The sequence below is a fragment of the Eurosta solidaginis genome, chromosome 2, assembly GCF_040869045.1.
Source record: "Eurosta solidaginis isolate ZX-2024a chromosome 2, ASM4086904v1, whole genome shotgun sequence".
NCBI classification, from domain to species: domain Eukaryota; kingdom Metazoa; phylum Arthropoda; class Insecta; order Diptera; family Tephritidae; genus Eurosta; species Eurosta solidaginis.
The window spans coordinates 182,521,764-182,540,128 of record NC_090320.1 but is presented as its reverse complement, the minus strand read 5'-3'; the positions used below and the strand labels follow the sequence as shown (position 1 = coordinate 182,540,128).

The following is an 18,365-nucleotide window of genomic DNA, read 5'->3' as shown; positions in this document are numbered from 1 at the left end:
TCAAATAAGCGGAGTTTCCCTAAATTCGTTACAATATGTATGATGGTAATGTGTTTAAATCAAACGAAAATGCACTCAAACACAAAATTTATTTAATTTAATAATGTAAGTGTCCAAATTAATGTTACTTAATTCTTGTATATTGTAACGATTTTCCGTCATCACTTGTCAAATTTTGTTTCGAGAACGAAAATCGACACTGATGATGGCACAACGCCGAGGAACAACTCTCTGAGGAAGACGTAACAGCGTCGAAACGAGTGTTTTTATACCCAGCTGTACTTGTACACAGAGTATTATAACTTTGATTGGATAACGGTTGGTTGTACAAGTATAAAGGAATAGAGATATAGACTTCCATATATCAAAATCATCAGTGTTGAAAAAAATTTATTGAGACATGTCCGCCCGTCCGTCTCTCCGCTAACACGATAACTTGAGTAAATATTGGGATATCGTCACCAAATTTGGTGCACGAGCTTACCTGGATTCAGAATAGATTGGTATTGAAAATTAGCGAAATCGATGATAACCACGCCCACTTTTTATATAGATAACATTTTGGAAAACACAAAAGACCTGATTATTTAGTAAATAATACACCTAGAATGTTGAAATTTTTTGTGTGCACTGATATTGAGACTCTTGATAAAAAATAAAAAAAAAAATTTTTTTAAATGGGCGTGGCACCGCCCACTTGTGATCAAATCAATTTTACAAATATTATTAATTATAAATCAAAAACCGTTAAACCTATTGTAACAAACTTCGGCAGAGAGGTTGCCTTTACTACAGGCGCGCAGCCAGGGGGGGGGGGGGGCGGTTTGGGGGTTAAAACCTCCTCGAAAAACTCCTGGTCATTATAACATAACATAACATTTATTTAATTAATTTCATTGTACAACTAAGACTAGTCAGTCTTTTATATGTACATCAGCAATGGGATACATTCTATTATTTAGTATTTATATTTAAAAAAAAAAACATTACTTAAAAGATAAAATAAAATATTTGATTCAAGCTTAATACTAATGCAATGGCACTTAACAATTTAAAAGGCAGTAAGTGATATAGATAGTAAGTGAAATTTAGAAAATAGAGAGAGACAGAAAATAGAGATTAAGATACTAGCAGCTTATTTGTATTTACGAGGCCAGCGTCATATCAAGGTCACTAAAATATTTGTATATTAGCTTTCTGAAGTTGCTTCTATTTAGTTCTGATTTTAAATTTTCTGGAATCCTGTTCCACATTTTAATTGCCCTAATGAAAAACAGCCGGCTAGATGTTAGTATACTATATTTCGGGATTATTAAGCTGTTTAGTCTCTGAGATCTGGTTAATTTAATCTTGTCATACAGATATTTAGGGGTTTTCCATTCTAGCAACTTAAACATGAAAATACAGTTCCTGGCGGCCAAATATTGCATAATACTACAACCCAAAATTTTGTCGTGCCATGGTGATATGTGAGCATAACGACTTATGCCATAAACATACCGTGTAACATTGTTGAAGGCTACATTTACCTTATTTGCTGATAGCGAGTCAAGTTTACTATATACTAATTCCGCGTACGTAAAATGGGGCACAATCAATTGTATCGCGAGTTTTTTACGTGTCTCTTGTGGCGTAAACGCTGCAGACATTCTCAACCTACGCAGAATAAAATAAACATTGCTTACCAATTTGTTAACATGATCACCACAGCTAAGTTTATTATTTATTAAAAACCCAAGGTTCTTTATTTTGTGAGTGATCTCAAGGGTGGATGTACCGATTACTAAAGGCGGTATATCATCAGGGTCTATTTCGGTTTTACATATGGGTACAACATATGATTTACTTGCATTTAAACACAAAACATTTTTTTGCGCCCAGCACAATATAGCAGACAGATCGTTATTTACTTTGTAACATAAATCTTCTACAAGACCGATACGATTTGAAAGATATAACTGAATATCATCAGCATACGCATGCGCACTAACATGTTTACACACTGAAAATACGTCGTTAATAAACATACTAAACAAGAGCGGGCCAAGTATTGAGCCTTGCGGGACACCTGTTTTGATAGCTTTGAACTGAGATGAGGCATTACCACATATAACACGTTGAACCCTTCCCGTTAAATAACTTAACAACAGTTTCGAAGAGCTATCAGAGAACCCGAAAAAATGCCTTAGCTTCCAGCATAACAGAGAATGGTTGACTGAGTCAAATGCCTTAGAGAAATCTAAGAGGCAAAGTATAGTTATATCTCCTTTATCAAAAGGCGTTCTTATGTCATCTACAATTTTAAGCATAGCAGTAGCACAACTGTGCCCAGGCCTAAGCCCAGACTGCAATGGAGAAAGCAAATTATTCTTTTGAATATGCACCGCAATTTGGTCAGCCATCAAATTTTCACACACTTTGGAAAATGATGGCAGGATACTAATTGGTCTATAGTCACTCGTGTTGGACGCAAGAGGTTTTTTAGGAGTCGGAAAAATAATTGCCTTTTTCCAAGCATCCGGAAAATAGCCACTTGTGAAGATATGGTTAATAATGTGAGTGAGAGCTCCTACTATATACGGAAGTAAAATTTTAACAAATTTCAAGAATATACCATCATTTCCAACTGCGTAAGACTTGATCGCCATTACAGCTTTGTACACTTCATTTTCGCTGACGCAGATGAATTCAAAGGGGTTTTGGATTAAAAGTTGTGAGGGCAACTCTGTGTCGTCACTAATACTGACGGAGCTTACATTCTCAGTGAAATTCTCAGTGAAATAATCGTTTATAACATCAGGGTCAATTTCACATTGCACATTATTCTTTCCATGGATGTGCAGACTTTTCAGATTGCTCCACAGCTTCTTAGATGGGAGAGACGGATTCAATTTTAGTTGACAGTACCATCTTTTTGCTTGCCTAGTAACAACTGTCGCCGAGTTGCGGGCAACTTTATACTCACACCATGATGCATTCGTCTTTAGTCTTCTCCACTTTGCATGCAACTTATTTCGTTTTTGGATTGCAGCACTAACTCTCTTGTTAAACCATGGGCAAGATTTATTTATGACTTTAGCACTACGTAGGGGCACATGTCGATCAAAAAGGAAAGTCAATTGATTATTAAAAAACTCGAGCTTTGAGTCTACCGACTCATAATTCCAACACTGATTCCAATAAATGGCGTTACAATCAGAGAACAAAGCACTGGTATCTATAGAACGGAAATCACGGTACGAGAAAGTAACACCAGCAGCAGGACGTTCTAACACTACATCAACAGTACAGAAAAGCAAATCATGGTCCGATATGAAAAATAGTTGGTCAAATTTAAGAACTAAGGCCAGATCAGTGGTAATAAAAAAATCTAGAAGGCTTGGCCTAGCGTTATTAGCGTTTCTTGTAGGTATATTCTCATTAACAATAGTTAGTCCAGCTGCTGATATTTGATCACGCAGTTTGATACTAATCGAATCTTTGACAAGTAAGTTTACATTAAAATCACCACATATAACATAACACTCATACTCAATAACATGAACAGATAAATCAGAAAAGTAGCCATCTAATAATAAAAATTTATTCGGGTTGTATACGCATGAAACAAGTATTTTGGTGATACCATCTGTAACTTCTGAAATAATATATTCAGTACCACAACCTTCAGATTTAACCAGAGTTTTGATTTTAAGCGATTTTCTGCAATATATAGCTACCCCACCCCCTTTTTTGTGCTTTCGATCATTTCGCACAACATTATAGTTGCTAATGCAGCAATGAAGGTCAGTGACATGTTCACCGAACCAGGTCTCAGATATACAAATAATATCTACCAACGAATTATTAAAAATATATCTAACATAGTCCATCTTATCAGAGCACAGGCTCCGTGCATTAAAGTGAACTACGTTAAGACCATTCGATTGTTTACACAGTATATCCAACATCACCTTGTGTTTATCATTAGAGCCGAATATTTGTTGAACAGTCACGTTAAATGATACACAACTTCAATGAAAACATTTCTAATCAGCAGTAAAACAACATGCAAATTTGCCTAGTAATACAAGTAAGGTAAAGATACGCCAACAGAGGGCAAGTGAATAGTACAGGAAAAACAAGTGTAAGAAGAATTGAAGAAGTAAACAGGAAAAAGAGGAAGTGTAAGCAAAAATTAGAGCAAATAAGAATACAGAAAAAAGCAACACCAGAGATTGAAAAAGCAATAAGAGATGTGAGAGAAAAATGCTTAGTGAAACTTAAATTAAACATAACAAATAAATCACTGCATGAGAGAATCATTCTTCCTAATCTATGATGTGCCGACAATTTCATCAATTTCTTGTTTACCATTTACACAAGTCGCCTCCCCGTCTCTTTTACGTACAAACACTTGCCCGCGTATCGAGAAAGCAGCTGCCAGATGTTTTTGGCGTTTGAGCTGGGCTGCATAAGGCATTAGCTCACGTTTTGCTCTCGACAAACTTTCGTGCAGGTGAATGTTCGCTGCACCTTCAACAGCAATATCATATAAAGTAAGAGCTCTCTTATTGGCTTTGCAGTAGCTAGCTACCGACATGAAGAGTCTACTGCGAGCATAAGACGAGTGAAGTTTCACAATGATGGGTGAGGAAGTCGACGTCGAAGTGTGTGGGGAGCTGCTGCCACGGTTTGATTTCGTATCAGGTACTCGGAAAAATTCTCTTACTGCTGGCATCTCATGTTTCACTGCTTTGCAAATATCAGAAAAGATCTCCAAGCAACTCTTATTTGAACAATTGGGTACGCCGTTAATTATAATGTCAGTAGCAGCAGCTGCGTTCTCTTGCTTTGCCAACTCATTTTTCAGCAAAACCACCTCTGCCTTAAGCGCGGCAGTTTCTTCACACGCTGCTTCTACAGCAGTCAACCTCACATCAAATAGTTTGACAGTGGTCTTAATACTTTGCAACTCTACTGCAATGTCATTGAATCGCTGCATAAGTCGCTCTTCGCTGCTCTTTATGTTTCCACTTATATTCGCCACCAGGCTCTCCAGTTTACTCTCCATTTGTTTCATTTGTTTCAGCCATTGCGCCGTTTGTGGGCTCTCACCGTCTCTAACTTTGCCATGAAGCGGGGTATTACCCTTCGGCGGGGATAACTTTGTGCTTCTTGTCACTTTTTTATCAACCGTAGACATTAGAAAAAATTATGAAAATCAATATTTACGCGCAAAAAAGTTAACTATAATATAATATTTCAATGCCCGAAAGACAAACAACAGATTAGCACTCAGTTTTTGGCTACTTTACGTGCATATACAAATTATAATTACAGGAAAAAGTGACAAAACCAGCAGCACAACACAAACACGTCTACACTTGCATATTATTATATATATTATTCTAATGCTTTTTTAAACGATAGTTTTTATTTCTTTCTTTACTCTTTATTCAGTCTATAATTTACATTAATCTTACAGAAAATTACAGTTAAAATATTTATAAACATTTACCCTCAAAGCTTACAAAATATTTTCTGAAAAACATTAAAATATATTTAATATTGAAAACTTTACTTTAAGTTACTTTTAAAACCATTTACAGAAATGTCTGTTGGGAATGTTCTCAATCCACAGACAGCGCAACGGGAACGCCAAATAAAAAACTGTTTAAGAGCGGTACGCAGATCACAAGTAATTGCTCAAGGAAAATTTAGCCTTTTTTCTTGTATGAAACATGGTATTATGGAAGTAATTTTGACGTTTAAATATCCACTGTGAATAGTGAAACAAGCGAGAAAAAGAGCACATAAACAAAAGAAATGTAGAGAATGTCACTTCCCTTATAAGTGCCCGTTTCTCCTCCGCCGTGAAATTCGCTATGCGCTTTTTGCGTTTTGGTGCTACGGCTATTGTTATTTCCATTTCTGAAATAAAAAAATTATTATTTATTGCAGAAAAATTAAGAAACCATGTGCTTAGCTTATTTTTCCAGTTTGTTTACCTTTTTTCTTCAAGAAATATATGGCACTTGACATATTTCTTGAGCATTTCTTGAGCGTTTTTTATATGGAATTTTTACTTTCTTGTGATCTGCGTACCGCTCTTTAGTCTAAACAGCAGGAAATATTTCTAGAAAAAATGGACGAGATCGGTTAAAGACCACGCCCACGTAGACGAAAATAATAAGCTATATCTTAGCGAAAAAGAGCTCGGTATCAATAATATTTTACTTTCGAAATTGAATTATAACATTAAACACTAAAATTTTTGAAAATGTGTGTGGCACCGCTCCTTTTTTGTCTAAGCAATTTTCAATGTTTCGGGAGCCATAACTCGAAGAAAAACTTACATATCGTAACAAAATTGTCTACACATATTTTCCTTATAGCAAGAAATATTTCTAGTAAAAATGTATAAGATTGGTTAAGGACCACGCCCATTTTTATATAAATGACTTTAGAAAGGGTCGTAGGCAAAAATAATATGTTAAATCTTAGCGAAAAATAGTTTGGTACCAATCGTACTTTGCGCCATTATAACAAGAAAATGGAAAAAATTCAAATCTTGAAAAATTGGCGTGGCACTGCCCTTTTTCACAATGCATTTCCCAACATGTATGCCTTTTAACAGGAAATATTTTCAGTAAAAATGGATTAAATCGGTTAAATCGCCTTCTTTTATATAAAAGATTTTGTAAGAGTGCGTAGATGCAGGTAATAAGCTGTTTCTAGTCAAAGTTGGAAAACTTCGTTAATAACCCTGCCCTTTTTTTTGTAATAACGTTTTTTAGTACAATGGCACTTGTGTGTTTATGTTTATTGTTCTGTTATATCTTTATTTTAAAATAAACAGTAGGGAAATCCCCATATCTGAATTATTACCCGCTCAAGGTCATTGGTGTTAGCCTCTGTATCCTTTTTGCTTCTTTTAAACGAAAATTAGTTCAGAATTATGGTTCTATTCTGATGTGTATATGTATTATTGCGCAGCCTTGTAACACTATTAAGCACACAAAACAAATAACAACAGCAGTTGAAGTGTACAGCTGGGTATGTAATGTTCGGTTTCACCCAAACTTAGACTTCCTTACTTGCTTTTAATTTATTTTTTTCTTTAACTTTTATTTATTTCCTTATAATAACTGGACTACATCACTCTTATTTCTTTACAGAGGCTGGAAGACGAAAAGACTAAACGGCTGCGTATTGAAGCTCTAAAAGAAAAACGACGACAAGAGAAAATGGCTAAAATTCTTAAAGAACGCGAGCATCAGCGAGCTATTGAGTCGAAAAGTAAAGCCGATGAATTTTATCGACGTTTGCTTCTAAGCCGTGTTGGTATGGGAGGATTTAAAAATTTAGTAGTTCGTAAACGTGAAAATGAACAAAAATGTGAAGAACTAAGACGAAAGATATTTAAACGAACATACTTTTCGAGTTGGCGCAACTATTACCTAAAAATTCAAAACGAAAAACTAAAGTTAGCTCATGAATTATACAAAAAAATTTATAAACGGAAGACATTATGGGCGTGGCAACATTATGTACAGGAAGAACGAAGCAAATTTCATGTTGCCGCTGATTGGTGTGACTTGAAAATTATCGAGGCTGCATTCAAATTTTGGGCTCAATACACCAAACGTTTGAAGGCAATAGAAAGCCGGGAACTGAATCAAGCTAGATCACATCATGAATGGTAAGTGATTTGCAAAGCTTCTGAGAAAATATTAGAAATATGCAGAGCGCACAAAGTAACCAAATAAAACACTTCTTTGTGTATTCTTTACAAAATTAGTTGAGTTGACCTGGGGCCTGTTTCAGAGAAGTCACAATTGCTACAATTGTCGTTTTTTCATAAAAATTACATGAGAGAAAATTTTTCTGTTTCATAGGTACCTGTAGAAAACTTCGACAAAACTTTAAAATCAACTGCTTCAAACTCGACAATTTTCGGACAATAATGGCAAAACTAAATATCTCTATCAGAAGAAATAGAAGGGCAAACTTTGCATATTTATTTGCGTGATATTGAATATAAATTCATTGTCCCTGTCAATTTTATTAAACAGGCCCCTGGTCATTGTGAATTCATACAACTGAATTTCCATTGCCACAACTACCTGTCAAATAAGTTCATAGGGAGAACGACTGCTACGGATTCGTTTGTTTGCTCGTGGTAAATTAATTGAATTGCTATTTATTGCCCATTTTTGATTCCAACGTAATTTTCTATTAAATGAGTCAGGCATGCTTAACCAACGAACCGATATCATTTCGTTACGATAATTAACGTTAATAAACGAAACAAAGTCATTTCGTTTCGTTTATTAACATTAAGAACGTCAAATTAACGAATGATTTTGTTTCGTTTTCTGCCATATCAAAACGAAATCAAATCGTTTATGTTGATTATTAATTTCAAACTATGCTGGCAAAGTTGATTGATGGCGGAGTCATTAACGGTGAAAGCATTAGCCAAGCTGATTGTAACTTTTTTCATGAATTTTGACAGTACGAACATTTCTCAGAGTATTTTTGACATTACCACCAACGAATTGCACAAACAAATTACATGGAGTTTGTGTGTATGTCCGCTCGCTGTTACCACCTTACGGCTTCACCATGTTTTCTGCCATATCAAAACGAAATCAAATCGTTTATGTTGATTATTAATTTCAAACTATGCTGGCAAAGTTGATTGATGGCGGAGTCATTAACGGTGAAAGCATTAGCCAAGCTGATTGTAACTTTTTTCATGAATTTTGACAGTACGAACATTTCTCAGAGTATTTTTGACATTACCACCAACGAATTGCACAAACAAATTACATGGAGTTTGTGTGTATGTCCGCTCGCTGTTACCACCTTACGGCTTCACCATGGCTATAGCATTGCCAGCACAATTCAAACATAAAGTATCACGTTTTTGTTAACGTTTTTAACGTTAACTAAAGCTTTTCGTTTCGGTTAAAAACGAGATACAATTTATCTTGAGAATTTCTTTATCGATATTTCGAAGTGTTTCAACGGAAGCGGTGAAAATTTTTTGATAAACGATTAGCTTAACGTTAAGGTGCATCCCTGAAATGAGTCTATAGAAAATCAGGCTAGAAACTTACAATTCACAAGGTCTACTATTCGCCGATTAACTCGCTGAATATCACAGCCGCCGTACCATTGGGTGTGACTGCGAGTGTGATTTTCAGCGAGTTAACCGTAGCTCGATTCTCAATGAAAAGCATTACGAAATTGCCTGACTATGATGAGCGCTTGGCTGTTAGTGTAAAAATTGACGCGGCTCCAGTTTAAGCTATTTTCTTCCAGTGTTTCTACGGCTTTAGTCTTGACTATATCTTCCGGCTAACAAACACTAGGTACAGTGATCTCGCAGCTTTTGGGATCTGCTTGTTTTCGGACCAGCTCAGTATACCGCAAACCTTACTCCTTCATTTACTTTGTAACCATCGATGTCTGCCAATTGAGCGTTCTTGCGACAACCTTCCATGGAAACGTAGGTCAGGAATTTGGTAGTCAGGCACTAAGTCTCGTTGCAGTTGTTAAAGCTATGTTCTTTGCAACCAGATCCACAGGTGGAATGTACAGAATGGCGTACAAAGCATTGATAGCCTGCGTAGCCTAATTTTTTGAGGTACGTTCTTTTTTGAGTGGCCGACCACATACAAGGACTCTTACACTCTAGAATGATCCCTAGATATTTGTTAAAAGGTTTTTCCTGTAGGGACACACCTTCTTACTGAGGCCTGGACCAATTCAGAACCTTATACCTCCTAGTAAACAAGACCACATCTGCCTTCTTAGCGTTGGCGCTGAACCCGACATTAGATGCCCAGGTATATATATCCCGAGGCTCCCGATCCACCAAAGAGATTTTTATTGTCCATTTTTAATAAATGTAAAGTCATCTGCCTACGCCGTGAATTTGACGGGTCCCACATCGAGCCGCCTAAGTAGTTCGTTCATCACCAGCGCCCACAGCTATGTTATAATACCTCGCTCTGTGCCCACTAATTTCGTGCCCTCATACAGCCCTACTGCGAAGTAATCTTCCTGCAGTTAAACATGCAATCAAACCATTTGTTTAGGGCTGGATGTACTTCGATGTACTTTAGGCATGCATTATCGCCTGTTTAGAGATATTGTTGTACGCCCCGTAATATCTTAGAAGGCCCCTAAGGAGTACTGCTCATATTTCAAGGTTTCCTCTATGGTTATAACCGCCCAATGCAGTTCCAAGTCTACCAACTTGCCTTTGGTGTACGCGTGTTGTGTTTTGAAGAACAGTAGTTCATCCATGTTGGAGTTTATATACACATCTATCAGCATCTCAAAGGTTTCGAGCAGAAATAATGTTAAGGTAATGAGGTTGTACTCTTTCACACGAGCAAATCTCAAGGAGTTGTGTACACGATTCAGTCTTATGCACGCGTCGAATATTGTTTCAAGCCAAACTTCTTGCACTACCACAGTGGTGCCGCCGCAGTATGGACGCCAGGGTAAATGCCTCTTTCTTCCGCTCGACGGTCACCACATCGAGGTCCTAGGTAGTGTAATTGGGCAGCGTATATGAGTGCAGCTGTTTCCTTAACGTTCTTGCCGCTCGTACCCGTTCTTACCGATTAGGACCAAGGCTCCTCGATCACCGCCATACGGACCCTCCTCAAGGGTTAGAAGAAGTTTGCTCGACGCCAATTTACTGGGTTGGGGGTTTATCTGTAATACTCGCAATACCATAGGTGTTCGGCAGTGGCATAAGAACACAAATATATTAAAAACGACAGTTTATATACACATCTAAAATTTGTTGCGTTTTAATATCTGGAAGAATGTTATTGATTAATACAATATAATTTGACAAAATCTCCCTCTTACTTATTCGTGCTTCTCTTCCTCCGTTCGTTTTTAAAAGGAAGCGGAAACGGTAAATATTACAAAGAATCGAATTATACAATATTCACAGTGGTATAAGAATTCAAGTCACAATAAATAATAATAAGAGTTACCATACGAATAAAAACAGGAACTTAAATTTTGTTTGGCTCAGTTGGCTCCGTAACATTCCGCCCCCCGTGAATCGAAGGAGCATCAGTGATTTGAGGTTCACTCCTTACGTCCAGCACCGCTAGTTTTGAGGCAGGTCTGCGTAGATTACCACCTTTTGTTTTAACCAGCGCCGATCTAACTTGACCATCAGGAGCAGGATACACCTCCAGAACTATTCCACGTTTCGATTCGCCTCTGCTTTCCTTGTCGTCGCAGATAATAACCACGTTCCCGACCTCTAGCGGCTTAACTGGTTGTTGCCATTTGGTGCGCCTAGTTAGAGTTGGCAAATATTCCAACATCCACCTGCGCCAGAATGTTTGTTTCAACCGTTGAACAATTTGCCATTGTTTTTGAAGACACACAGGTTTTGAGAAATCAGATGTTTGAATGTAGTTTGGGCAACCTAGAATAAAGTGGTTAGGAGTTATCGGATCCGAGTCAGCGCTATCGATGGATAAATGTGTGAGCGGCCTAGAGTTTACCAGGTTTTCAGCTTCAATAAGCAAACTTTGTAATGTTTCTATTTGTGGCGCTACTTCCTTTAAGGTAAATGATAAAACTCTCTTTACACTGCGTACCATACGCTCCCATGCCCCTCCAGCCGATGGATTAGCTGGTGAGTTAAATATCCACTCGATTCCGCGCCGACTGCACTCTGCTTCCAAGCCATTTTCAACGCAAACCCATTCAATTTTACTTGCCCCAACGAAGTTTGTCCCTCTGTCGCTGCGTATACGTACAGGTATGCCTCTGCGATTCACGAAATTCTTTAAGCATAAAATTACTGCGTCAGAAGATAGATCTCGTGCTATTTCCAAGTGTATAGCCCGAACTTTGAAGCACGTAAATAGCGCAACCCATCTTTTTTCACGCCGGCGGCCTATAGATACCATAATGGGCCCAAAATAATCTAGGCCAGTGTAAGAAAATGGTCTAACATACGGCGTAAGTCGATCTATGGGGATTTGTCCCATTAGTGGCGGATTCGGAGCTGCTGACTTGTTTTTACAAAGCTGATATTCATGCTGTACTGACCGTAGGAGGTTTCGTATATTGGGTATCCAATATTTGCTTCTAATAGCGCAAATGATGGCTTCTTGATTTTGATGGTAGAACATCTCATGATAATGACGAGTAATTAACCGTGCCATCGCATGATTTTTTGGCATTATAATTGGCCGTCTTGTATACATTGGAAGTGATTCAGCATTGTCGATTCGGCCACCCAGTAGCAGTACTCCTTCGTCATCAATCGCCGGTGTTAGACTAAAAAGTGAACTATTCTTTGGCAGGGTCTTGTTATTTCGGAGTAAAACAATATCCTCAGAAAATGTTGCTTCCTGCACGAACCGAACTAACATATACTCCGTCTTTTTTAACTCATATGCATTGATTTTGCAATCTTCTCGCGTAGTTGTATTATTCCGTAAATATGTCTTGAACTTGGAAATTGCAAATCTTACACAGGTCATAACTCTCAAAGATTTATAATAATTGGAATACTTCATAAATGGTATTACGTCTACATCGGCTTGGATGGTGAAGAGCTGCTTTGTCCGTTTCTCTTCTTCTTCTGAAATAATCGACACTTCTTCTGGCATAACGGGCCAATTTTTTTCTGGGCACTCGAGGAACGAGGGCCTGAGAATCCACCTGGAGTTCGATGAAAGCTTAACTTCCTTCTGCGGTCTGGTCGCATCATCAGCTGGGTTCTGAGATCCAGGAACCCACCTCCACTGTAAGACTTCAGACGAGTGAAGAATTTCAGATATTCTATTGGACACAAATTGCTTATAACGTCGCGCATCGGAACGAATCCATTGGCTTACGGTCTTTGAATCTGACCAGAACACTATTTTTTGTGGCTTTACGGTGTGACTGCTTAAAATAACGTCTTTAATTCGCGTTCCCAGAACTGCAGACTGAAGCTCCAAACGTGGGATTGATAACGGCTTCAGTTGGCTGCAACGGGATTTCCCAGCAACAAAACTAACTCGTACTTGGTTTGAGTGGCAAATGCGCCAGTATGCAACGGCTGCGTAAGCAAGCTCGCTCGCATCGACAAATAAATGCAGCTGAATATCGGTTGAGGGATCCCCGAAATCTAAATGATAACATCTGGGTATATTAAATGCTGTTAGCGCTATGAGAGACCTGTACCAATGATACCAGGTTTCGTTAATTTCATTCGGTATGGGTTCATGCCAGTCTATATTTAACTGCCATAACTTTTGCAGCAAAATTTTTGGTGTTAACGTTATATTAGATAAAAACCCATACGGATCAAAGATTGACATTGTGAGGCCCAACAGTTCCGCTTTAGTCGGACGCCGTTTACCGTCCAAAACCTGCTTTGGTATTCTTGAAAACATTAGCTTAAACGTGAATATATCGCTATTTGCATCCCAGTGCATGCCTAGCACTTTCTCGCAAACTGATTCTCCACTACACATATATTTCGTAGTGTTAGTGTATTCCTCCGGCTTCGGATTTTTGTAAATTGCTCGCAGAAGTTCGTTTGAGTTCGACACAAAGCCTCGAAGTTCGAACCCAGCTTTTTGGTGAATATCAGTTACCTGCTCTGTAACGCGTATAGCTTCATTTACACTAGAAAAGCTGTCTACATAATCGTCTACACAATGGCGATCAACAATCGCTTCTACAGCACGCGGATACTCTTCTTTGAATCTACTCGCATTAAGGTTTTTTACGTACTGGGCTGAGCATGGAGAACAAGCGGAGCCGAAAATCATTGCAACCATAACGTACACATCAGGCTGTCTACCACCATCACCTTCTCGCCAAAGGAATCGCTGAGAATTTTGATCTAGCTTGCGTATATTAACGCGGTGGAACATTTCGCGAATATCTCCACAAACGGCAATCTTGCCTTCGCGAAATTTAAAAAGAATTGACTGCAATGACTTTGGCTGATAAGAATCGGGCCCTTTCATGAAAACTAAATTTAGCGAAGCTCCATTTATTTTTGCAGCAGCATCGAAAACGAGTCTAGGTTTCTTACTTTTATTCATATTGTACACAGCGAAATGCGGTAAATACCATGTTCGCTGATCTACATGACCGGCTTCAGCTGAACTCAGCTTTCTAGCATAACCCTTATCTACGTACTCGTTTATTTTTTCATTATACCATTTGGCATAACTTTCATCAAGCATCATTTTTCTTTCTACTATTTGGAGACGTTTTAACGCCATAGTGTAACTTTCAGGAAGCGACACGTCATCATCTTTCCACAAAAGTCCGGTCTCATACCTACCATCAATTAACTTGGTTGTTTCTTCAAGTATTTTTTCGGCCCTAACATCACTAGCAGATTTTATTTCAGGCAAAGCATTTGTTTGGTAATTCTCAAACATAAGGAAATCAGATATTTGTTTTTGTAGCTTACACATATAATTTTCTTCAATATGCACATGACAAATGGTAGTGTTATCCTCCCTATTCTCATTGGAACCAAAAAGTGTCCATCCTAGCTTTGTCTCGTGAGCCGTATAACCTTCAGCAAAGTTTATAACACGCAGGGGTCTAACTAAATTGGTATGTGACACACCTATTAAAATATGCGGTACAGCGTTTTTATAGCTCTCAATAGGAATATTGCTTAAATCTTCATAGGTTTGCTTAAACTCCTCGGCACATAAACTCTGTGGGGGTAGAAGAAGTTGCTTTATTGTACGTACATCTTTCATGTGAAATCGCGTTGACTCGTGTGCACTAGAAACTTCACTTCCACTCGCTTTGATACTTCTGTTGTCGTTTGGTTATCGAACCACTTTAAGTGCAACACATTACTTGCACCTCTCAAACCTATACGATTGGCTATGCGTTTCTCTAATAGTGTAACCTTCGACCCATCGTCTATAAAGGCCATTACTTCCAAGCTGCCTTTTGGTCCATGTAGTTTTATCGGCAAAAATTTAAGCAAAGTACCACATTCATTGCCTTTTTGCAAGTTTTGTTTGTTTATTTTGCGATTATTGTTTTGATGATTGTTCTTTTGACATTCGCTAACAGTTGCCACAGCTTGTTCTGTGTGAGCGGCGTTGCCAGCATGTAGGGTTGCTGTTATATGGTTATGGAGTAATTTATGGTGGTATTTACGGCAAGCTGATACACCACATTCACGCCGGCGAGGACAATTTTGCATGTTGTGGCTTGTAGAAAGGCAAGAAAAACATAATCTATTCTTTTTTACAACTTCCCAACGTTTATTATAATCCGCATCTTTGAAATTAGTACACTGGTACAATTTATGATTCGAATTACAAAACTGGCATATTTGTTTTTCTTCTCCTATCGTTAACACTGGTCTTGAAATTCTATTACTTTTTTGTGCAAGCTGATCTTTGTTTTTGACGTATTAACTTCAGTAGCCATAGCGATATATAAAGATATTTGTTGCAACCAGATGCTAAATTCCTGTATGGTTGGATATGGTTTATTTATGGCGAATATGTGACGAGCCCATTCTTCTCTTTTATTTTGCGGCAGTTTGCTTACAAGCTCTTCAAGCAGCATTGGATTTGAGAGGTGGGGCGAGGCACCAGCATTCTCGAGAAAGGCAAAAAGATTTGAAACCATTGTGGACAAATTAACAATTTCGCTGATATTTTTGAAGCTGATAGCAGGAAAGGCTCGTGCTTTAGAGAGTTGACTCCTAACTAGTAACTCAGGGTGGCCAAAGTGAAATTGGAGCGTTGACATGATTGCGTTAACGGTCGAAGGGTGAATCAATAAAGATTCTACCCTACTACGGGCGTCTCCTTTTAGACATTTTTGGAGGCGTTGTAAATTTTCGAAATTTGAGTAGCCAAATGCGCTTGTAGTTTCTTTAAATGCAACCGAGAACATTGGCCACTCTTCTGCGGCACCGGAAAACTCTGGCAAATCTCGCAATTTTCGCATTGGCGGCTGATTATAGGACGGTGTCCACGTTATTTGATTGTTTAATGGCAAATTATGTGGGGGGCTTGTACGGGCGTTTACTTCGGCAGAACTAACGTTGGGCAAGTAAAATGAAGGGAAATTACCTGTTGTACGATGAGCAGCATTGGCGTTGGTAGTGAAAATACTGGCTGAGACTGGTAACTCGGTGAAAGAGGCGGCGTTATTGTAAGTAGAAATTTGTACTTCATTTAGATTGGCGGTAGAATTTATCATTCGTATGGAACTTTCGTCGGCACGATTGACGTAGGCGTTATTTATAGGAGTATTTGATTGTATTGTACGATCGGCAAAATTATCAATAGCGGCTGGCAAATATGCGGAGTAGCCTATTGCGCTACTGTAGCTTCTAGTGGCGGCGGGTGTGTTGGCGTGGCTCATGTCGGCAAGAGAGACAGTGGCCTTTGATGTGCTGGCAGGTGCACCTAATTGTGTCAATGAAAGTGTTTGTTTCAAACATAACCTCTCCTTCTCAGAAGCAGCAAGAGAAAATTGCAAATTCTTTATTTGTTCCTGTAGTTTGGAAATTGCATCCTCTTGGTCGATTACGGTGCGACCCACCTCCTCCTCATTTTCTGAGCTATGTTCGGAATTTGTCATGTCTATGCTTGCACTATCGGTTGATTATTCATTCATTATTCAATCAATTATTACATCAATCAATTGGCAAGAACCAGAATTGAAGTAGGAATAATGAAGACAAACAAAAAACCGCTGTGGTGGCTGAATGGTTATAGCAGCGGCGCCTAAACGTTGCCGATGAAGGAATTTAGCAGTTCCCGAAATGGATCTATACAACGAGCTTTGGCAGTTGTCTAAATTTTTTCTTTCTTCTATTCTAATTTAAAAATTTTTTCAATTAAGAAAAAATATATTATAACAATAATAATGATAAAATAATTATTGTTAGGCCTTGAGCTCGATTCAAACTCGCGATCTTACAAATCAGTAGGCCGATATAACAACAAAAATTGTTAATACATCCCAGAGCACGGGGAAAAAGTGTCAATAAAATATGACACTATGGCATCATCGGCATAAACAAAGTCCAATTTTCACAACTATTCTGTAACAGATGTCGCAGTGCTGTGAATATCAATTGGCAAGAACCAGAATTGAAGTAGGAATAATGAAGACAAACAAAAAACCGCTGTGGTGGCTGAATGGTTATAGCAGCGGCGCCTAAACGTTGCCGATGAAGGAATTTAGTAGTTCCCGAAATGGATCTATACAACGAGCTTTGGCAGTTGTCTAAATTTTTTCTTTCTTCTATTCTAATTTAAAAATTTTTTCAATTAAGAAAAAATATATTATAACAATAATAATGATAAAATAATTATTGTTAGTCCTTGAGCTCGATTCAAACTCGCGATCTTATATATGACTTTGTTAAAGATTTTTTGACCAACCGTTTCTTCACAGTAAAAGGCATCCCACAGGCATCGCCATTATCAGCAGTCCTCTTCTTAACCGCTTTTGACGAAATAAGAAAAATTATATTAAGTCACAAAAGAATCAATCATGTTATCTATGCCGACGATTTGCTGCTTTTCACCAAATGTAAAGATTTATGATGACTTCATGAAAATTGTAGTATATATAATAAAGGGGGGTCAAGCCTCAGGAGCCAAAATATCGTTCAGTAAATGCAAACATTTCCATATATGTAATAAATAGTTTTGCCCACCTATTAATCTATATTTTAATAATATAAACCCGCTATCGCATCTATCAGCTGTCGCTAGATGCATAAATGCAGCTAAAGAACTATCCAAGTGGGACAACAAGCGACAAGAGCCGTGGTCACCCAAAGCTCTGAATTGTCGACATGCAATGAAATAAGAAAAAGGACAACTACTCCAGTAATCTATCAGCAAACCATTCAACAGATTTGTACAAACCTAAAAGATCAAGGATGGACATTTTTATACACGGACGGCACAGAAAATACGAATATCACAGCTTTTGCTGTTATAGACTCGAAAGATGAAACCATTGGAGTAGGACACATGCTAACTCTCTGTTCCGTCTACATGGCTGAAGCTTACGGGGTGAAACCCGTTATATGCACCGACAGTTTATCCACAATTCAGTCAATAGCCAACACATCTATCAAAAAATATCTAAGCTTCTCCATTCGCCGCATTTTGGCACCATGAAACTATTAAATAAAAATCATGTGGGTTCCAAGCCACGTTGGAATACCAGGTAACGAAGCTGCTGACGAAAGAGCCAAGCTAGCAGTCAACCAACCACTTATAGCCACCAAAACAACACCTTTTCTGAGAAGTCCGTTGTTTCATTAACAAATAACAAAAATTTTAAATTATGTAGGCTAGTGAAAATCG

At 38.1% G+C, this 18,365-nt stretch overlaps 2 protein-coding genes across 3 annotated transcripts in view; one reads left to right on the top strand and one right to left on the bottom strand.

Annotated features, from left to right (window-relative positions):
- The window catches only part of GABPI (zinc finger DHHC-type palmitoyltransferase GABPI), a 327,590-nt gene that overhangs the window by 168,085 nt on the left and 141,140 nt on the right, over nt 1-18,365 (bottom strand). The window lies entirely within an intron of this gene.
- The window catches only part of LOC137240373 (golgin subfamily A member 6-like protein 1), a 304,742-nt gene that overhangs the window by 209,513 nt on the left and 76,864 nt on the right, over nt 1-18,365 (top strand). For both annotated transcript variants that reach the window (XM_067766525.1, XM_067766526.1), the window contains exon 4: nt 7,161-7,684. In XM_067766525.1, coding sequence (XP_067622626.1) covers nt 7,161-7,684 — 524 coding nt within the window. The remainder of the gene's footprint in view (nt 1-7,160; nt 7,685-18,365) is intronic.